General features: G+C 51.2%; 1 protein-coding gene across 4 annotated transcripts in view; it reads left to right on the top strand.

Annotated features, from left to right (window-relative positions):
• Window positions 1-14,654, top strand: part of GRK3 (G protein-coupled receptor kinase 3) — a 131,842-nt gene extending 117,188 nt beyond the window's left edge. For 3 of the 4 annotated variants that reach the window (XM_053902229.1, XM_053902228.1, XM_053902231.1), the window contains 4 exons: window positions 1,164-1,326; window positions 4,274-4,410; window positions 6,819-6,932; window positions 8,152-14,654. In XM_053902229.1, the coding sequence (XP_053758204.1) occupies window positions 1,164-1,326; window positions 4,274-4,410; window positions 6,819-6,932; window positions 8,152-8,313 (576 nt within the window). In that variant the 3' untranslated portion in view covers window positions 8,314-14,654. Of the gene's footprint in view, window positions 1-1,163; window positions 1,327-3,891; window positions 4,182-4,273; window positions 4,411-6,818; window positions 6,933-8,151 lie in introns of those variants that run through there. The other variant, XM_053902230.1, reaches the window with a different exon arrangement.
• The last annotated feature ends 7,621 nt before the right edge of the window (window positions 14,655-22,275 follow it).

Below are 22,275 nucleotides of genomic sequence, written 5' to 3'. Positions count from 1 at the left end.
TTACAGATGGTGAGTCATGGGAGAAAATCATCCTTTTCAGGGTGCTAAGTCAGAGCGTATCACCACATGTCGGCTCATGTCTGCCCCCACCTCCCCAGCTTCCCCCAGGACCTCCCCATCTCAGCTCAGCTGCCTCATTATACCCTGGTTGTGTAAGCTCCCCCCTCACTTTTCCTACCAAGCAGCTCTCCCCCACCCCCCCACCCCCCGCCCCCCGTAGCAGGCCTCAGCCCTGCAAGCGCACGCACCTGTGAGGAGCTGTAGCTAGGGACACGCAGAACTGGAGCCAGTGGGGCATGGGGACAGAAGTGGCAGATACGTGGCTGGAGGATGATGGGAAGATTGCTGGGGAGAGGAGGGAAACCGGAGACCGAGGGCACTGGGACCAAGGAGTAGCAGCCGGTTGGAACTGGCTGTGTCGGGAAGGAGGGGCGGTCAGGACCAGCTTCCCGGGAAGGGGAGCTTGGGCGAAGGGGAAGCCGAGAGGGCCCAGGCCACTTCTGTGGTCTGGTGCGATGGCCGCCCTGGGGGACGGTGGTGCAGCCAGTGCCCAGACGCGTGCCCCACCAGGCGGCGTCTGCAGCCTGGACGGACGTTCGAGTCAGAGGCTTAAGTACCGCTTCACGGCCAGGCTTGGGGCAACAGGGTCCTTTAAAAGGATTACTGCCGTCACAATAGAGTTTTGTCACCATCACGTGTACTACCGTCCACGAAAGAGTGCCAAAAATAAGACGGCTATGATGTGGCAGCCCAGAGACATTTTTGGGGTTAAAAAGGGGTCCTCATACTTTACGTTTTGTAAACCATAATCGAGGCTCTGGAGTCCCGCAGACCGGGCTCACATCTGCACTTACCAGCTGAGTGACTTTGGGCCATTCAGGCAACTTCCCGAGCCTTGGTTTTGTCCCCTGTAACTGGTTTGGACGCCCAGGTTTCCCTGAGGTAGCCTCTCCAAGCCTCCCGACAGGTAGTCCGTGCCTAAACTAGGAGCTCCGATCAGTGTGGTTTTCGTGCTTCGTGGCCAAGAGCTGAGGACGATGTCGCTCGGGATGAGCAGGGGCGTGTGGCCAGTTGACTTCCCACGCACAGATAGGATACTTCTGAATCTGTTGCCTTGCTAAGGATGTTAAATCGTACCTGTCTTGATTTCTTAAAATAATAAGCTTCTTGATTGCGACCAAGATCTCTACAAGAACTTCCCCTTGGTGATCTCTGAGCGCTGGCAGCTGGAAGTAGCAGAAACCGTTTATGAAGCAGTAAATGCAGACACGGATAAAATCGAGGCCAGGAAGAGAGCTAAAAATAAGCAGCTTGGACACGAAGAAGGTAAAATAGCCAGCGTGTCTCAAAGTATTTCCAATGCGATGAATTTCTTAAAATTTCTTGTAAAGCTGAAAAAGTATTTGGGTCATAAAGTACTTTCCAGGGGTGGCGGGGGGGGGGGGGGAGGGGGGTGGGTGCCATAAATAGTTCTATGTGGCTTGGAAAAGTGCAGTATAATATTTCAAAGCCTTTAGTCAACGTATAAATAAAGATGGTCAGCATCATTGTGACAGTGAGTCCTCTGATCTTGGAGCCTTGAGGGTGAGCTGACAAGTGTCTTCCCTGAAAACTCGTACGGTGTCAGGAGCAGGCCCGGCTTCATGGGAGTGTGACCTGGGCCACCTCAGAGGGCACCCCCCTGGGCTGAACACTCTGCGGCCACCGTCTTGGCGTCCTTAATAATTTTTGAGCAAAGGGCCTACGTTTCCGTTTCTCAAAGTATGTGGGTTCGGGTGGGGAACTTGGCACACATATCACTTGTCAAGAGATATCAATGGATATAATTACAGTTACTTTACAAACAGCAATAAAGTGGGTGCCTGGGTGGCTCAGTCAGTTAAGCGGCCAACTTCGGCTCAGGTCATGATCTCACGGTCCGTGAGTTTGAGCCCCATGTCGGGCTCTGTGCTGACAGCTCAGAGCCTGGAGCCTGTTTCGGATTCTGTGTCTCCCTCTCTCTAACCCTCCCCCATTCATGCTCTGTCTCTCTCTGTCTCAAAAATAAATAAACGTTAAAAAAAAAATTAAAAAAAAAAAACAGCAATAAAGTTACCAAACCGCCTTTTTTTTTTTTAATTTTTTTTTTTAACTGTTTATTTTTTATTTTTGAGACAGAGACAGAGCATGAACAGGGGAGGGGCAGAGAGAGAGAGGGAGACACAGACTCCGAAGCGGACTCCAGGCTCTGAGCTGTCGGCACAGAGCCCGACGCGGGGCTCGAACCCACGAACTGTGAGATCATGACCTGAGCCGAAGTCGGACGCTTAACTGAACCACCCCGGCGCCCCACCAAAGTGCCTTTTTATTTACAATATTTGAGTGCCCGATGGGGGATATCCAGAGTTGCACGCACGACGCCAAGTATCAGACCAATCAGCCGTTCTTAATTCAGCGAACGTGGGCACTCTTGCTTTTCCGCGGACTTTATGAATTTTGGATGTCTGAATCTGTTGTGGTTGATGGGGATGACATCATTTCGCTTTAGCTCCGGGCAAAGACTGTCTCTGAGGCTGACGTTATATGACAGGAATGACCGGAACCAACTCCATTCTGTTCTCAGTTGCTTGAAGGGGGGCATCTTGATCCAGGCTCATTCGTCCCGTTGAGAGTTTGCCAGTAGCATCCACCACCTGCCCAGAAAAGCATGCCCGAGCCTGGATGAATCCCTTCTTACGTAAAAGCCACCTGAGTACACACCATGGGAGCAGTAGAGCCCCGTAAGTGTGCTCCCCTCCGTCCTCCAAGGAGGCAGGCTTCATCTCTAAGCTGCTCCTTAGCACGTGCGTCCATGGACATCACTCTGGACTCTTTGCTGTAGCAAATTAAAAAAAAAAATTTTTAACGTTTATATAGATTTTAAGAGACGGAGAGACAGAGTGTGAGTGGGGAAGGCGCAGAGAGAGAGAGGGAGATACAGAATCCGAAACAGGCTCCAGGCTCCGAGCCGTCAGCACAGAGCCCGATGCGGGGCTCCAACCCACCAGCCGTGAGATCCTGACCTGAGCCGAAGTCGGACGCTTAACCGACTGAGCCACCCAGGTGCCCCTGCTGTAGCAAATTTTACACGGCAGGTCACATCCATGATAATTTGCTCCCGGGAGGGCCATGATGTCACTAGGATCTTGACAGAGTGGACCCAGACAAAGCGGACCTGAATGACCTTGCCCAAATGTCTCATTGTAGCGAGAGCTGCAATCAGAGCATCTAGCAGATTAGCGAATTTACCCTCATATACAAGCGATTGATGTGGGCATCGCTGGATCTTGGTTGAAGATCTCCAGTCACTGTACAGAGCAGTACAGTCTAGGCTTAGGTCTCTGAAGTCGACCCGCGAGGCTTCCACCATCGATATACTTTCGCAGCGCAAACAATTTTCCATTAAAATGACAACTCCAGGGAGCCCACCCGATCCCCTCGTCCCCTCCCTCCTTGGTTCTTTTCCCTCCTGCGTGCGCCGCTATGTGGGTATTACTTATCTGTTCATCCTCGGGGTCTCCTGTGAGGACCATAGCTCCCTGAGGCCAGGAGTCCTGTCTCCTGTGGCACCCAGCGTGCCCAGAACAGGCGTTCCCTTCGTAGCTGTGGAAGGAATAGGAAAAAGAGAGAGTGAACTTTAGCCCAGTCACGAAAGCCTTTAAAGAGTCAAAGCCAGCCACTTAAAATGAACCTTTAACCAAAGAGCGAAAGACAGTATTTCATTCTAACAGCGTGATCAGGACTCAGCATGAGTGTGAGTTGGTCTGTCTGCGTAACCATGTATTTGAGGCATAAATACAACCTTAAGGAGTAAGCAGTTTTGATCCTCGTGTTACCTCGGCTGCTTGGTAAGTTCCTTATTATTATTCACAGGATTGAAGGGAGAACCCCAGGCCCACGTAAAGGCAGAGGTACTTTGGGCAGCACTCGAATCGAACTCCTCTCTACTCTCCCATTCTTGCTGTCACGCGTAACGAAAGAATAGTTTGGGAACAAACCTCTGTCCTCTCTGAGCAGTCAGGGAACATCACAGACGAATCCAAATATTGAGGAACAGCCACTTACGACGTCAGCAGAGAGCCAAAGAGACCCGTCCTTGTGATCCCGAGATAATGGTTTACGGGACATGTTTCCACTCATAGAAACTTGACTTTTCCAAAGAGTGTGTCATTCTTCTGTTGTTGTTGTTTCTGAGAATAACACGGGCGATCTGTTTCGGAGCCCATTTAATTCGTGGCTATTTTATATTCCTCAGATTACGCTCTGGGAAAAGACTGCATCATGCATGGCTACATGCTAAAACTGGGGAACCCATTCCTGACTCAGTGGCAGCGTCGCTATTTTTACCTCTTTCCAAACAGACTTGAATGGAGAGGAGAGGGAGAGTCCCGGGTGAGTCTGAAGTGCCGTCACCAGCACGTGCTTCCAGCGTCCCGAGTGCCACATGGCTCTCGTGTCGCAGGGAATACGCCGCGAAGCTCCGCGTAACTGTTTTAACCTGCCCACGTGAGATTTTGGTGTTCAGACTTTAGCTTTTAACCCTCGAGTCAAGGAAGGATTTTGTAACATCTGAAAATAGAACGTGAGAGGTCAAAACAGCCAGGTTTGAAGAAGGGCTAGAGAGCAGTCAGGTAGGTCAAAAAAGAGGGGGGAGAAAAGAATCTCGGACCTTGGAGTCAGACGGAGGCATGTAAATCCAGAGCTCAGAGAAGAAGATCCAACGCCCATGACACAGCCCAACAGTTGTGGGTCTGCCTGTACCCAGTCTCCCCTTCACGGGGCCTCCCCTCGTCAGGCCCAAATGCAGCGAGCCGGGATGCTGGGCGCAGAGGTGAGGTCACCCCGCCACACTTCCTCCGGTGTCCGTTTTGTTGGAAAATTCTAAGTGACTTCCGTTCCGTAAGCAGGAAGATACCCTCGGGTCGTTTCGAGGGCTCATGTTTGTGAACAAGGTAGAAAGAAATTTCTGATCCCCACTGTCCCTTTAAGCAAGGCAGGCAGCATTTATTAAGCGCCTACTGTGTGAGGAGTGGAGGGCTTGTCTGGAGCTGGCAGCCCAGGCGTAAGGGACACTTCTGCTCTCGGGGAGGGAGTGGCTCGGCTTCTGGGGCCAAGGAAGCAGGACGGGGGTCTCACGTATAGTCGATGTGTTGTATGTGTCCGCACACTGCCCATCAGTTGTCCAGTGGTGAGAAGTACAGAAAAGAGTGACCTCTAATCTTGTTTGTTGGACTTTTTAAAATCCCTGTGGGTAAAGTGGCTGCTGAATTATGAGTGACTGCTGTCGAACATCACATCCCGTTCAAATGCACAAGACCTTCTCACCATTACCAGTGCCAGGGGGCTGTCTTCCAAAGCCAGTACATCTGGGCTATGAAGTACTAAGTCTCTGGGAGTACTGAATTATAACTCAGGTGCTGGTATTACATAATATGTATTATGTTATATAATATTATACTATAGATATGTGTTACATATAGTATATGTATTTCACAAATCTATAAACTCAGCACCCAAGCTATAATTCATGTATATTAGTACGATGTAATCTTTCCAGATAATGAGTGGCCCTGAGCATATGACATATTTACAGTTAACCCTTAAACGACAGGGGTTGGGGTCAGGGCTGTTGGCCCCTCATACAGTCAACAACCCACATATAACTTTTGACTCCCCCCAAAGAACTACTAATAGCCTGCTGTTGACCAGAAGGCTTACCGATGACGTAAACAGCTGATTAACACAAAATTTGCCTGTTATATGTCTTATATGCTGTATTCTTACAATAGAGTCAGCGAGAAGAAACAAAACGTTATTAAGAAAATCATGAGAGAAAATGCATTTACAGACCTGTCCTGTATTTCCTGGGGGGAAAAAAAAAAGAAACCATATCCGCGCGGAAGTGGACCCACACGGTTCAAACCCGTGTTGTCCCAGGGTCAACTGAATTCTGCTGTCTACTGGGCAGTCTCTGTGGCGCACACTGAAAGGAAATTGTCTCACTTTTCAGGATATTTGAAAACTTTAAGAAAAAAAATCTTCCCTTTTTTTAAACACATGGGATTCAGTAAGTTAGCTTGCTTTCAAGAGAGTCAATGTGTAGCGTGCTGTTTGAGAGCTGTCTAGGTGTATATGGATGGATAGGTTCGTAGGTATAAATCAGGTAATATAAAACGTGAGCCTCCATGATGGTGCTTTTCATTTAGGATTCCTGGAGTATTTATCCAAAAAAACATTAAACGGTCAGGTACTCATGACCCTATAGCAGTCACCTTAGGCCATCCTCTTATAGACCCGGTGTGACCATCTTTTAAGGATGTCACCTGGATTTATTACATCATTTTGATATTTGCGAAAAATCATTAGCTTATAAGCCAACATTGCTAGACCTTCCCTGGGCTGCCGTGTCAAAAACAACCCGCCCCATTTGCTCACGTAAGTCACACGGTGCTTCATTGTCTGCTTACAGCCTGGTCGGTAGAATTCAGATGGGCGTGCGACACAGAGAGGGTACGTGTGACTCACGGCCGCTCAGAAATCAATTCTGCGTGAGAGTTATCGAGATGTTCCTTTCTTTGCCGTTTCCTCCGAGATGCCGTAGTTTAAATTTTGTGCGTGTTTCTTTGTAGCCATTCCCCCTCGCTTCTAGAATATCCTCAAAGAAAGAAAAAGACTGATTTTTTTTTTTTTTTACTTTTTCTTCTGAGCTGATAGTTTTCCGTATTATTTATCCATTGAATGGAAGAAGCTGGGAAATAGTGTGAAGTAATTTGTCATTTTTTTTTTTTTTTTATGGCTAGCAAAATTTACTGACGATGGAACAGATTCTGTCTGTGGAAGAAACTCAGATTAAAGACAAGAAATGCATTTTGTTGAGGATAAAAGGAGGGAAGCAATTTGTCTTGCAATGCGAGGTGAGTTTTTTGGTTTTTTTTTTTTTTTTAAAAACGTGTCCCTTAGGTGCAAGCTTGGGCAGCTATACATATGTCCAGTGAAGATGGCTGCCTGGGTATGAAACCTCTGCTTAAATCCATGCTTTATCACTTACTTAGCAGGAAAGCCCCGGGGTACCAGGAGCTCAGCAAATTAACAGTTACCGTCAAGGATATGAAAGTCAGAAAATGGCAGGAGGGGAAGACTGTGGAGTAATTGGATTGCCCTATCTGGAAACTGTCCACTGTTTACTAGGGGTCTATTTGTCATCGAGTCTCCCAGTTCTTTTTTTTTTTTAAGTTTATTTATTTTGAAAGAGGATGAGCAGGGGAAAGGCAGAGAGAGAAGAAGAAAGAGAGGGAGAGAAAGAGAGAGAGAGAATCCCGAGGAGGCTCAGCCTTGTCAGTGCAGAGCCCCGTGTGGGGCTCGAACTCACAAACCATGAGTTCCTGACTGGAGCCCAAGTCAGACACTCAACTGACTGAGCCACCCAGGCGCCCCTGGTCTCCAGGTTCTCCTCTTTCAGCATGTTTGAGGCTGAGGCTTGGATGTTTAATCAAATGCAAGATACCAAAGTGACTCCTCTAAGGGGGAATGCCGTCCTTCTCGCTCCAAAGTTCTACCGTAGCCCAAATTTAATTCCTCTGAGGTGCTGGTGTGTGTGTGTACGTGTGTGTGTGCACGCGTAGGTGCGGGTGGGAGGTGGGGGTGTATGGTATGTGTGTAGGCGTGGGGGGCGTGTCTCGGGTGTGGAGGGTGGTGGGGTGTGCGCGGGTGAGTGTGGGGGTGGGGGGATGTGCACGAGAGCATATTTAGAGAGAGAAACCAGCAGTAGATGCCCAGGCCGTGTGTTGAGTAACTTCACCGCCACAGGGCCCGCGTGAAGGTGCAGGTTAATCTGTCAGAGCTCCCCCTCAGGTATTATTTTACAGACTTGAGTTTAGAAATCAGAAATCGGAGGTCATGTCTGAGCCGATCACCGGCGGTGCTTCGGGGTGGGGATCAGGAGCGCCCGAGGGGCTTCGCCGGCCTGGCCCTGCTTCCCGCGGGAGGCCCTGGAGGAGGCCGCCCGTGTGGCCCGCAGTGATGCAGGCCGCCGCGGGCCGGAGAGTAGCACGTCACTGTCATTGCCAGAGGCACCCCGGCTGTCGGCAGGATGGGCCAGCCCGTGGCAACTTCTCCCTTTGTGTCTCCGTGCAGAGCGACCCCGAGTTTGTGCAGTGGAAGAAGGAGCTGACCGAAACGTTTACGGAGGCCCAGCGGCTGTTGAGACGCGCCCCCAAGTTCCTCAACAAGTCCCGCTCCAGCGTGGTTGAGCTGTCCAAGCCTCCCCTCTGTCACAGGAACAGCAATGGCCTCTGACACCCAGGGCAGGAGGGTCCTGGGGAGACAGGGCCGCAAGGAAGCCCGTGCCGAGGGTTTTCAGCCCTTGAGATGGAGCCTTTTGGAGAAGTCCGGGGGTCGGAGGTTCGGTCCCCGTGTCCCTAGGGCCCCTCCACGGCCGGGAGGACCCAGGACGCTGAAGTGCTCCCAGTAAGAGCTCTGACCGCTGTCGGCATGGGGCCGGCCAACCCCCCCCTACACAACCCCTTCCCCCCGAGTGCCTCCCTCTGCATCACATCTGTCCACGCTCGAAACTACTGAAGAAACAAGCGAAAGTTCTTTTCCTTCGTCGCGTCCCGGTTTGGGTATCTATGAATTTAGAACTTGGAATGATTCCTGCCCATCCCCTCGATCTGTACGTCTGACCATCAGACACATCTTGCGCTTGCCAGGACGGAGCGCAGCCCTCTGCCGCATCGGGCACGGATGGCCCTGGCGCTGCCTCGTTCCACGTGCCACTTTCCCCCGTGCCTGGTCCACAAGGCCGCAGGGCAGGACGTGGGCACACCCACCTCTCGTTGCCCGGGGCTGAAAGCCGAAGATACTTGCCGAGAAGGCTGCACTTGGGCCCCCACCGTGTGTGCGGAACCACGGGTACCAGCCTGCCTCCGACAGGGAACAGAGGGAGTGTGCCCTCAGAGGACGTGGCCATCACTCGTCACTGAGGGCGTTCTACAGCGGATCCGTCCCACAGCGGATCGTGGGAAGGCCTGGCGGGCTGTGAAGGCGAGGCCGTGGGGTTTTGGCTTCCGGGGCAACAGCGGTTTCTCAGACATCTTCAAATAAACACATAGCACTTTCACATGTCTGGGTGCACACGGCTGCTGGGGGGCGGGTCTGTCTAGGGTTCCGACAGTAAGCGGTTCCAGGACGCGCTCGTTCCGGTTCCTTCTGCCTGCCCTCAGGACACGTATCCATAACGGGTGTGTACAGGAAGGAAAGAATCGCTCCGTTTCACGTCGTAGCATAACTTACAGTGAATTTCATTGACTAAAGGATGCTGAAGAATGAATGTGTCCAGATGGGCTAACCGCATCTGTTGACTTTCCTGTCGACCTTGGCCTGTCGTTAGTGAGTAGTACTTTGCTCCCCCGGGTGGGTCACCCCATGCCCGACACAGCAGGGGAGCGGAAAGGCCCTTCCCCTGATCCCAGAGGCATCTTGTCATCTGCCCCCAGCCCCGGCTTGCTCTCCCGCCACGCGCCCTGCGCCCTTTTCACACCCCAAATAAATGCTGGGCTGTAAGAAGCAGTAATTTTCCCAGTGCAGTCCTCTCTGTCATCAGACTAAAAATAATAACAATAATTTTTTTAAAGTCCACATATCTGTCTTCTTAGTACAGTCTCGTTGTATGTTTCTAAGTTAACTACTAACAGTACCAGCAACCGATCACAGCTGTCTGCATCCTGCCCTCGATATTTTCAGTGGGTCCAAATCTCTGGGTCCTGTGCTCATTGGGAAAGTGAGTACTTTTTAATGAAATTCTGTTTGGAGAGTTTGGAAGATAATTACAGAACGTGTTTCATTTCATAGGAGTTGCTTTGGAAAAGAAATCTGGAGGTTCCTTACCCGTCTCAGCTACCAGTTGGGGTCTACATGAGCATATCCATTCTACTCCGCTCTTGCCAGTAGAGGAGGAGGGGTGCCCTAGTTACATGCCTTCCCCTGGTCTAAAAGGGAAGACTGACGTTCAAATTCTGTTTTCAGAACAAAAACAAAAAAACCCAAAAAACTGCCAGCAACAGAAAAGTAGTTGTTCCTCGCAAAGGGTGAGCGCCTTCCCGACTATGGTTAACGACAGCTGTCCCTGCTGTCACCAGCCCCGTTGCAGCCTCCCATGCGCTGAGCACTTACAGTTCCCTGTGCCCCGAGTCCCTGCTCGACAGTCAAGGCCCTCGGGCACAGACTCCTCGAGGGGCTGGGCTTAGCGTCTCCCCTTTCAGACCCGAGCGCGTCAGCCACGCCAGTGTGCGGCTGTTTGAAAGATACCTTTTTCGCTCCAGAGTAGAACAGAAGGTTCATCTGCCTTTTAGAAGGGAAACGTGAATTGGGAAATTACCTGAGAGCCCTTTTGCCTCAACCTTAATTCCCAGTGCTGGGGTCTTGTCTGGCCTGTCTCCTACCTGCACCTGCCCCCGCAGGCGTCCTGACGGGGCCAGTTTCTCCGCTGCCAGACAGAAGACACCTCCGGGACCCTTCTGTGCCAGCGCCTTGTGCCTGCATGGCCTTGCATGGCCAAAGAAAGCCGCTGGTTTATTTCATTATTATTTTTTTTAATGTTTGTTTATTTTTGCGCATGAAAGAGACGGCACAAGCGGGGGAGGGGCAGAGAGAGAAGGAGACAGAGAATCGGAAGCAGGCTCCAGGCTCCCAGCTGTCAGCACAGAGCCCAACGCAGGGCTCGAACTCACGAACCGCGAGATCGTGACCTGAGCCGAAGTCAGATGCCTAACCGACTGAGCCACCCAGGTGCCCCAAGCTGCTGGTTTAGAAGTCTTGGCATACTTGGCTGTTTCCGAAGGTTTTAAGAGTGTCACATCATTCCTAGACGTTTGACCCTTCCTACGTGTGGACCATTCAAAAGGACGAAATTCACACATTTTCTCATTATCCAAGGAAGATAAAGTTGGTAATATTTTTATAAAGTTACAATGTCTTGATTTCATAAATCAAGGGAATGAAAAGGGCAAAGTCTAAAAACAAAGATGATCTTACCTCCAGCTGCTATACAACATGTATGGAATCCATGAAAAACTTGAGTGAGTCCAAGGTTATTTTTTTAAGCCAAAATACTCTCACTGGTGCAATCGCTCCTTCATGGCCTTGGGGGGTCGTGGTTTTTCCTTCTGTCTCATGTGGAAGTAGGAGTTTTCAGCAAAACTTACAGCAGTTCGCTGGTTCCGTGCTAATGGAAATGATTGGCCAGTTCACTGACATTACGATTTCAGGATCCGTGGGGAAGAAGGGCCAGCCGTGGAGGACAGCAGCCTTCCAGCTCCAGAAAGACCACAGCGACAACACGCAACCATCTGTTTGAAGCAAGACTGAGCTCGATTTGTGATTTGAAATGCGCCACACGGATATCAGAAACCATCGTGTTAAGGCCCTCACTGGCCATTAAAAAATACACCCTTTACCAATTGACAGCTTTACCTACACGAGAAAAGATCGAAGAGCGGTTTTTCTCTGATGATTTAAAAAATTTCATTTCGCATTTGTAGTTGCACCAGTTCAATCACAGCATTTGCCTTTTTGACGGAATCGACTTCATGTCAGGAAGAAAACCAGGTTCTCAAAGCTGGGCCTCTTTCACGCGATGCAAATCTAGAAAACATACTTTCAAATGCGCTGGCATTAAGATAAGACTTATCTTGTAAGACTTCATCACACGTGGGTTTTTTTCTCAGTAGTGTTCAGGGAAGGGTTTCTGGGTCATCCAGAGACGCATGATGAATGACCTCCTCTCCACCCCTAAGGACTGACACGTTTGTGCCCGGAGAGGAGGTGGGGCTTCACTGGAGTCTGGCAGGTGGTGGCTGGGGGGGCTGTGGGCTGGAGGGGTGAGTGGATTGGGCGCCGCCCCCCCAGACAAGGGCAGTGGTAGGAATGGGGCAAAGGAAGGAAGACGTTACCTTGCAGGTCAAAACTCACAACCTTTACACCAAGCACCGTGCAAACGCCCGAGTTAAAGCTGGCTGATTCTTTCCCTCCTTGAAACAGGAGTTGAATAGTAATTATGGTGAGACACGGCCACTTTATTTTCAGTTATGGAGCCTCTGAACTTATAAATAGGCCATTGGCTTTCCATCAGGACTCTGCACAGCACCCAGAGCTAACACCCTATTTGGCCATGCCTTGCTGCTCCCCAGAGGGCCAGACGCAGGGTCTGGGTGGCTGTCCCCAGGGCCATGTGGCCAGCTGCAGACGTTGTCGCACATCCATTGAAGCCACAGGAAGCCTCCCAGAATAACAGCACCAGACTTGCTGTTTAAGCCATGCTCACTCCTGGAGGAGCTTGGATACTGGGTGCCTGGCTGGCTCCGTCGGCAGAGCAGGCGACTCTTGATCTCGGGGTTGCAAGTTCGAGCCCCACGTTGGGTTAGAGATTACTTAATAACGATCCGTAGACTGAGCTTTTAATAGTTTAAATTTGAAAACGTTTTTTCCGAAAGATCTAACCTGATTTTCCCTCCCACGAAAAGTTGCCCCGAGAGATCTGAATTAATTACTTGAATTCATACAAATATGCATTTTTTCTTTTTACCCAGGCTGCATTCAAATAAGTTTTTTCCTGTCGAATTAATGAAAGTTGAACTCTAAAATAATACGATTTCCTCAGGTCGTAATGGACTTTAGATTTCTTTCACTCTCAAAAACTAATAGACCTGCTGTTTTACAGCTGAGGGACAGGGATGCCCCCCCAACCCTGGAAGTGCCCAATGCCCAGACACTCACTGACGTGGCCGGGGAGCACTGACCAATAAATGCAGCACCCCAAATGTTAAATTACCTTTATTTAAACACACACACACACACACACACACACACACACACACACCAGAAAATGGATTAACAGTATATGCATTTCATCAAAAACCTACAGGAATAAAAACTGCCTTTTAAGGTTTCAATAACTCAGCATTCTTAGAGGAAACTCTCTTATACCACCATCTCAAAATCATCTCTGAATACTGTTAACTCTGCTCCCATATTTTATTTTGTCCTACTATAAAATGTCTTTCATGTAAGGGTAGGGAATGGAGAAATATTTCTAACCGTGCACTTGTAATTACAAAGGACTTGAAATTTAATTTCTTTCTTGTGTCTCAGTTGATTAACATTCCATGCTGTATATATTATATGTGGTTTGTAAGCTAAACACTGGCCATTTTTTAAGTTCTGTTGTTAAATTGTATTTTTCTATGTTTTAAATGATTATGATAGATTTGGCTTTTTCTGGGTAACATAAAGATTGCTAAACTGCATATACAAATATATATATATATATATATAAAAACAGAGTTCTATTTTAGCACAAAAGCATTTTATATTATTTATTGAATCCTTACGTTTGTTTTCCATCGAAGCATTCCTTATTTCTGCTCCTTTTTATTTGTATAGTTTGTTATTTAAAGAAAAGGCAGTCCTTTCTGTTTCTCGTAAGCTAAAGCGGAAATAACGCGCGCAGCCACATGGGGCCAACAGCCGTCCCCACTGCCATGGACTGTTTTCAACAAAAGCTTATCGGCTGCTCTGTGCTGAGTAGCGCCTGCGCTTTCTCGAGAACATCTGACAGCAAACTTGCCATGAAATACTGCTTTCACCTACCTCTTCAGAAGCCGTCCTGCTCGTTGACAGGTACCCCACACGCTTTCTTCTAGACTGGCTGCATCATAAACGAGTCTCAGTAACACGGTTCGGCGGGATTCCCTTTTGATGTCAGTTCTAAAGCCACGGCCTCGTCCTAGCGAGCGGGGCAGGGAGACGTCCCTTCTGTTCCATCATCCTTCAGCCCAGATCGTCATTTCCTGGTCCGATTGTGCCGAATCCCCGCCACCCGTCTCGCCGTCGCCCCGAGATGCGACTGTTGCACCTGACTTACCAAGCACCGAAGGAAAGGTCCGCCCTCGGCACTCGTTACGAATGGCCAGCTGTGTTTGAAAACACCACTTCCGAGGAGTTGCACATTTGAACGTGACTTTCCCCTGCCCCCTCACTGCTTCCAAATGGTTTGGAAAACGGGATCATAAAGGCGAACACCCGCATCTAGGATTAAAACTTTGCGAGAGGTTGTATTTGCAAGGGGTCTTATTTTCGAGCGGACAGACCGGTTGACGTGAGCTGGAATGACCGGTCCCTGGGAGAAGGGGTCCCTCCTCACATGCCGACATTTCTCTCTGCCTGTCTTCCTCGCTGGGCAGCCACCAACACGGTAACGTATTTACTGTATTCTTGGCAAAGTGTCACATCCCGAAAGAAAGAAATTCGCTTCCTGTTGTGCGTTGCTCTACAGCCTTATTGTAAATCTAGATACCGTTACCTGTAAAATCACCATGTAATTCCCGTGTGATCTCTCTTCCCGTTGATCGTGCCAGTGGAAGTCTATAGCCCGCCCCCAGTAGACGCCTAACTAGTGCACGTTTCAAGTCCTCTCCCACGTGAGATGCTGTTCCACGCCTGCGGCCACCCGCCCTGTGCGAGGCACGTGCAGTCCATTTAATGATCACCGGCTTTCACGGTTACTTTGGAGCAGCTAGGCTGGTTTTCCATGTTGATAAACTGCTTACCTAAAATCTCAATAAAAAGCATCTGTACAAAGATTTCTACTCTGGTGTGCTGTCCTCCCACCCCAACCCCCTCCCCCGCCCCTGATTCAAAACTGCGTTTGTTTGTTTTTTTTATCAAGCTGCTAAGACGTCAGGAAGTGACTCCTTTTAATGAATCCTGGTTTTGAGAACGATCCACACAGGGGCCGATTTTATAAAGAGGAAGAGGACTGCATTTCTGTGGTTATCTGGAGTGTTGGAGCACAGTCTCCTCCCCACTTAGTCTAGGCTACCCCAGCACTCCCCCTGCCCCCCCCCCGCCCCCGCCGCTTACTCTCAGGGTGACCTTGGAGTCCCTCCCGGAAGTGCAGACCCCTTACTCTCCATCCCTGCTCCCACGGGGACAAGCTGAGAGACCCCAGGGTGCACGTCAGTTTAAACCAAAAATCCAAGGAGGTGGCGTGGCACATCTGCCCGCCTGAGGGCCCACAGGTGGAGGGTAGGCTGGCTGTTTCCTGTCCTTGAACTGGAAGCACGTTCTGTGTGTTGCCAGTTCAGGAAAGAAGGAAAGTACGATGGACTCGTGTAGCCATCTGGTTTCCCCGGAATGTGCTCGTGTTTGCCGATTCGAAACCATTTGTCAGAGAAGTTGTGCGGAGGCCCGGCTGTGGAGTGGGTGGTCCGCTCCGTGGGCAGAGGGTGGCACGCAGCCGAGGCCTCGGTCGGATGCGCCCTGTAACGAGGGCCGCTCTCGAGAGCTGCTGGCCCAGCAGGACGGGGTGAGTGCTGGGCCCCCGACTCCCAGCCGGCCGCTCTAGGCCACCTGTTCGCTCTGCGATTTTCTCGTTCCTGAATTACGAGCATTCGATTAGATGCGCCCAAGGGACCATCCCAACCAAAAACATCCAAGTTTCGACTAAGGGTGAATGTGAGGGGCCCTTTGCAAGCAAACAGGGAGCACCTGCCACGTCCCCTGGCTTGTTCCACGTTGTCTCACGGATAATTGCTGCTCTCCCTTCTAAAGCATGCATTCCCAGCAACCCCCACCCCCTCCCCCTTCCCAGTCCTGCCCCGACGTGCGGGGTGTGGACCCCATGGCAGAGCGATGGGCAAGGACAGAAGAGGACAGGAGCCCCGGGCCCTCCCCTTCCTCAGGCACCAGAGGTGGGCACCAGAGGCACCAGAAGAGCGTTTCTCGGACCCAGCAAGTTTGGGGCTGGGTCAGTCTCTGGCGGGGACAGCGGCACGTCCTGGGCACTGTAGGGTGTTGAGCACCACTCAGCCTCTACTCGCTGGATGCCAGTGCCCACACCCCTCCCAAGCCAGTCTGGACAACCCCAGACGTTGCCAAATGTCCCTTGTGGGGGTGAAGCCACCCCCCAGTTGAGAACCCCTGGTATAGACGATGGGAAGTTATCTGTGTTGGGGACAGAGTTGGGGCAGAGATTCCACCAAGGGGAAAGGTTGTTGCCAAGGTTACTGGCCAGGACTCTTAACTCCTGGGAGCTCCTGAGGACCATGAGGTCTGCCATGTGGTGGTTGTGGCCAAATTCATTGTCGTGCCAGGAAATGAGCTGGGCAAAGTGGTGTTGGAGGTGATGCCATCCCCAAAGGAGGAGGAGCAGGCGTTACTGTTAAGATTGCGGCAGTGGGGGCTGGTGCTTCCTGGGGCCCAGAGCGCCCTCTGACACCTGCTGCATTTCCTTCTTGATATCAATGCCTTGGACAGATTTTTCTAGACCGCAGATCTGATCCATGAGATGCAGTGGGGGCGGGGACACGAAACAGCATGCCAGTGAGCTTCCAGGTCATTTCAGGGTGGAATTTGCCCATGGCTTTGGCCAGTGACTGCAGGGGTGAGTGTGGACACATTGTGTCCAGGCGTAGCAACAATGGTGCTGACTGTGGTCATGAGTCGCTCTACCTTGCCAAATATGTCACGGATGACCTTGGCCAAGGGTCTGTAGTGGGTAGCATCATGTGCTGTCCAGATCGTCCTTCACGGAAGAACTTCTCATCTGGCTGCCCGAAGCCATTTGGGGGGCCTTTGTCACAGCTAGACATCCCCCCCCCACAATCCTCATTTCTTCTCCATCCTTCCATTGGTATAGGTACCAGAGAACTCGTCAATAAACTTCTGTTCCTTGAATTCTGTCTCAGAGGCAGCTTCCCCCCAAGACAACAGTCTGCAAGGTCAGTCCCGGGTGCGGTGGGAGAAAGCAGGGGCTGAAGTGGGGCGTGGGGGCCTGGATCACCCACTTCCCGGCTGGCCGTGGTCAGAGATGGGAATCGGTGGTCGTAGATGGAACATAGGAAGCCACTAGTTCAACGAGAGGGGGCTCCGAGAGTGCAAATTTGCAACAGAGGTGAGTTGGGACGGTGTGCCAGTGGAGGGAAGACACTGGCCGCTATGTCCTACCAAGCTGCGAAGAGGTCGCAGTCTCGAAAAGAACTGCGGGTGCCAGTTAAATGTCCGGCTCTTGGTCTTGGCTCAGATCATGATCTCACAGTTCGTGGGTTCGAGCCCCGCGTCAGTCTCTGTGCTGGCAGCTCAGAGCCTGCTTGGGATTCTCTGTCCTCTCTCCTTGTCCCTCCCCTGCCTTGGGCTGTCTCTGTCTCACTCACAATAAATCAATAAACTTAAAAAAAAAAAAAAAAAGAACTACAACATTGGAAAGGAACCTGGAGCATGTGCCCCCAGGAGGATAACACTGATTTACAGAAGACTGATGGCGTGGGAATCTTCTTGGATGTTGAGGCATCGGTCCAAGCTTGTCCCATATCTACCTTGGCGAATTTTGCCAGAGGTGGGGGCGGGGGGATGACTCAGGGCCGGGCTGAACGCAGCTTCGTGTGGCTTCACCGGTTCCGTTCACTTTAGTGGCGGGTGGGGCGCATGTTGAGTGAACTGCCCCCTTGTTACATTCCCTGCCCACAAATACAGCCTATCATCCCAGGGGCACCTGGGTGGCTCAGTGGGTTAAGCGTCTTGAGTCTTGCTTTCAGCTCAGGTCAGGATCTCACAGTTGGTGAGTTCAAGCCCCGCGCCGGGCTTGACGCTTAACCCATGCCTAACCCAAACCCACCATAAACTGGAGAAGGCTTTGACGAAACACTTACAAAAGCTAATCACAAATAGGGTACCTAAACTTAATACAGTGCATATTCTCATCACTCCTACATGGAATCTAACCGTGACCAATGATGTGAAAAAACCGTCATCGTCTTTCAACTATAAGAATTTAATGACCAACCTCCGAAAGTCTCACCCACTCCTTAAAATTATTAATGAATCCGTTATCGACCTCCCCACTCTGCCCAACATCTCAGCATGATGAAACTTTGGCTACTCGTTAGGAGGCTGCCTGAGTCTACAAATCCTAATAGGCCTGTTCCTCGATAGACGCTAACAGACACAGCACCTGCCTTCTCACCCGTAACCCACCTTTGCCACGACGTTAACTGTGGCTGCATTATTCGATATACACATGCCAGTGGAGCGTCTGTGTTTTCCCCCTCCTTTATCATCTCAGTGCTAACAGCAGTTCGTCTTTTGTTCTCACGGGAGACAGGATCTCATAACCCCTCCGGAAGCGCATCCGACTCGGACAAAACCCCATTCCACCCGTATTGCACAATCAAAGATATCCTAGGTCTCTTACGCCTTGTTCTAATGCGCGGACCGCGCAGAGCCTGCTTGGGATTCTCTCTCTCTCCCTCTCTCTCTCCCTCTTCCCTGCTTGTGCTCTCCCACTCAAAATAAATAAACATTTAAAAGAAACATACGTAACTTATCCCAAACCCCCAGCCGGCTCGCCTGCAGCTCGCTACCGTTTTTGCTTGTCCAGAACTGCAATCCGTCTGCAACCCCTGAATGAACTTGCCAGTTTCAAGCTTGCTTCCGTCGACCTCTTTATTTAGGGCAACAAAGAGTTTGCGAAAAGTGGGAGGGACACTAACTACCGGACAGGGGGACGATGCGATGGGCGGCTATCGCTAAGCTTAATGGATGCTTTAGGGAAAGATAAACAGCCGAGAGGAACCAGCTGCCAGACTGAGAGGGCCACATCCACGGTGGGCGGGAAGGAAAACGAGGACCAGACCTAGGACCCAGGAATGAGATCAGATGACTTCCAAAGGTGGTTAAACTCCCAAGGCAGGTCTGTCCGCTTGGCCAAGGCACGCTCAGCTTGGGGAAGAATGAGACCTTGTCACACGGGATGGGGACATCCGAGCTGACGCCCTTGGAACTCTTGGACCTCCAGATTCCTCTGACTTCTCCGAGGCCGCAGACGTGTTCTACTCCTTCCTATGGAGAAATAGCACCCCCACCCCCAGGATCTGCCCCTCCCTTACCTCCTCGCCACTAGGCCTTTGGCTAGGGTGACGCCCCATCATCCCCCCGCTGGGGAAGTGCTTGATGAGGGAGGAAGGGAGTTCTATGCCAATGCAGCTGCAAGACGGAGCGAACATGGATGGGCAGGGGCAGGGAGACATTTTCCAGGGACTGGATACTGAGGGTGTTAGAGCAAGGGGAGTGGGGCCCCAAGGCCGGATATGGGAGGGTATATGCATTCAGGGCCACTCTCCGGGGCTGCAGGGTTGTTACCCTGACAAGGACCCCGGCAGCCTGGCTCCTCTGAGCACAGAAAATGCTAGGGGAGGCTGGCCAGAATTCCTACAGTAGACCGCGGAGGAAGGGATTAGGAATACAGAGAAGTGGACACGCTTGAAGGGACGTACCAAGTAAGGCCGGAAAACCCACCGGGGGCGGCCGGGAGGCCACCAGAACCACTAAGAAGTGGGTACTGGCTTGCTTCTGCAGGCAGTGCAGAGTCAGGAGGAGCCTTTACAGATCTACATGCGGTCATTCAGTCACTCAACAAACATTCCCTGAGCACCTACCGTGGGCCATGAAGGACTAGAGCGGTCAGTGGCCCAAGGATCCTGATGTTGTAGAAGGGAATCCTGAGGCCCAGTGAGATGAACACACCTCTTTGAGATCAGGATTGGGCCCAGCTCCAAAGCCTGTGCCCTTCCCTGACACCCAGAGCTCTGGGCACACATACCACCTCCAGACCCTGGCCAGGGGGTGGGCTTTGGGGGTCCTTCTACAGGGATCTCTCTCCCCTCCACACTCCGGGCTATATAGTCTTCTGTTCACTGGTTTTACTTCAGCCACCAAAGATTCCATGAGCACCTGCTTAGTGCCTGGCCTGGTGCTGGGTAGCCAGGATGAACACGGGACTACAGACTAGTGGGAGATGGACAGACAGACAGACGGGCATCCAGAGAATGCACGATGCGGGACCAGATCCCGGGACACCTGCTCCAGTCCAGTTTCCGTACGTTTGGCGATTTATTCCACATGCACTTATGGAGCACTTGCTGTGTACCAGCCACTTACAGACACAGACGCAGACCATTCCCTGCATCCCGTGGGGACCATGACGCTCAGATGCACAGGACTGTTCTCCAGTTACCAGCACACACACACACACACACACGCACACACACACACAGTTCTCTAAGAACACTGAGGATGATGGGAGCCCCACACGACACAGGCTGGGGGATAACACTCAGCCGTCACAAGCCAGGTGGAAGCAATCACCCTAGCGTGCGGTGAGGTGGGGCGCACTGGGCGCCCCCGAGTCACAGGCCGTATGGAGACGATGAATAGAATGTGGCATCCCCAGGGGCAAAAGAGATGGGCCCCCCACAAGGGTCCTGCTCAAAAAAAGAAGGAGGATCGGGAGGCTGAAGTCAGTTGCCCCAGTAAAATGGCACAATCCATCCCTAGGCCATTCTGTGGACCCAGAACTGACCAACTGAAGACAGGGCCAGGTCTCCCGGGGGGATAACCTGGCACCCCCAGGGCACGGGTGCACACTCACGGCTCCCTGGTCTGTGGTCTGTGCTGCAAAGGACCTACAGCCACTCGGGACGGTCTGTGCTCCAGAAACACCAGAAGGGGCCAAGTTTCCGGGGCCCTTGGTGACAGTGCCTTCACATTCTCGTGCTGTCCTGCCCCCCTTGGGATGGAAGCCTGGAGACCGGAGACAAATGCTCAGCCGGGTGACAAACTACTGCTGACGGGGGCTGCCCTACATTACGGCGCGGTCAAGGCAATACTTAGTTGTCCTGATGGATTTTCCAGCAACACAGGTACCAGGGGGATACTGCTGACGTGCCAGGTGCCCTCGGGACTCAGTTGCCTTCAGGCCAACCTAACCATCACTGCAGGTTGAGGCTGACGGAGACCCCCGGCCCAGCCTTAGAGAGCTATTTCTGCGTGTCCACCCCACCGTGTAAGACCGACAGCCACGAGAAGATAGAAAAGATCAACGGGACAGAAAAGCACCAAGAGGCTTCAGGAGCTGGCGGGAGTGTGGGGGCGGGGGTGAGGGTGGGGTCAAGTTTCAATGTCAAGAGAAAAGCGTTTCCGTGAACTTCCAATAAAACGCTAATTCTCAGGGCACCCGGGTGTCTCAGTTGGTTAGGCCTCGGACTTTGGCTCAGGTCTTGATCTCGTGGTTCGTGAGTTCAAGCCCCACATCCGGCTCTCTGCTGTCAGCTCAGAGCCCACTTTGGAATCTCTGTCTCCCTCTCTCTCTGCCCCTCCCCCACTGAAGCATGTGTTCTCTCTCTCTCTCTCTCTGCCCCTCCCTTACTCTGGCACATGCACGCTATCTCTCTCAACAATAAATCAACATTTTATTGTATTTTATTATTTCATTTTATTTTAATTTTTTAATGTTCAGGGGCGCCTGGGGGACTCGGTCAGTTAAGCGTCCGGCTTCAGCTCAGGTCACGATCTCGCGGTCTGTGAGTTTGAGCCCCGCATCAGGCTCTGCGCTGACAGCTCAGAGCCTGGAGCCTGCTTCGGATTCGGTGTCCCCCTGTCTGTCCGCCCCACCCCTGCTTGTGCTCTGTCTCTGTGCTCTTTCAAAAATGAGTAAACATTTGTGCTCTTTCAAAAATGAGTAAACATTTAAAAAATAAATTTTTTAATGTTTATTTATTGTTGAGAGAGAGAGAGCACGAGCGGGGAAGGGGCAGAGAGAGAGGGAGACACAGAATCCGAAGCAGGATTCGACTGAGCCACCCAGGTGGGCCAGTAAACGTTTTACTAATTGTCAGCACCGAGAAGGAAGGAAGTACTCTGAGAATAGATTGCTCTATCAGCCACAGGGGTAGAAAAGTAACATATACTACTGGTTGAAGTGTTTCTTTCTTTTTTTTTTTTTTAAATTCACTCATTTATTTTTGTGAGAGAGAGAGTGTGGGGGGCAGGGGTAGAGAAATAGGGAGAGAGAGGATTCCAAGCAGCCTCCCCACTGTCAGTGCAGAGCCAGACTCGGGGCTCAAACTCACGGACTGTGAAATCACGACCTGAGCATCGCGATATTAGGAGTCGGACGCTTAACCTAACTGAGCCTCCCAGGCGCCCCGGCTGAAGTGTTTCTTAAGAGAAGCAGCATGTCATGTTTGAATGGAATGACCGTGGGCTTCGGAATCAGAAAGACCTAGATTTGAGTCCCTTGCGAGCTGCGCGATCTTGCGTGATGTGCTAAATCTATCGGCGTTCTTATTTTGCGCCTTCTGGGCAGCGGACAAAGCACTTTTTAAAAAAATTTTTTTAAAGATTTATTTACTTTTGAGAGAGAGAGAG

Source organism: Panthera pardus, unplaced genomic scaffold (assembly GCF_024362965.1).
Source record: "Panthera pardus isolate Hobbes unplaced genomic scaffold, ASM2436296v1 HiC_scaffold_15, whole genome shotgun sequence".
In the NCBI taxonomy this organism is placed as follows: Eukaryota; Metazoa; Chordata; class Mammalia; order Carnivora; family Felidae; genus Panthera; species Panthera pardus.
The sequence above is the reverse complement of the archived record's forward strand: the minus strand, read 5'-3'. Positions and strand labels throughout refer to the sequence as shown.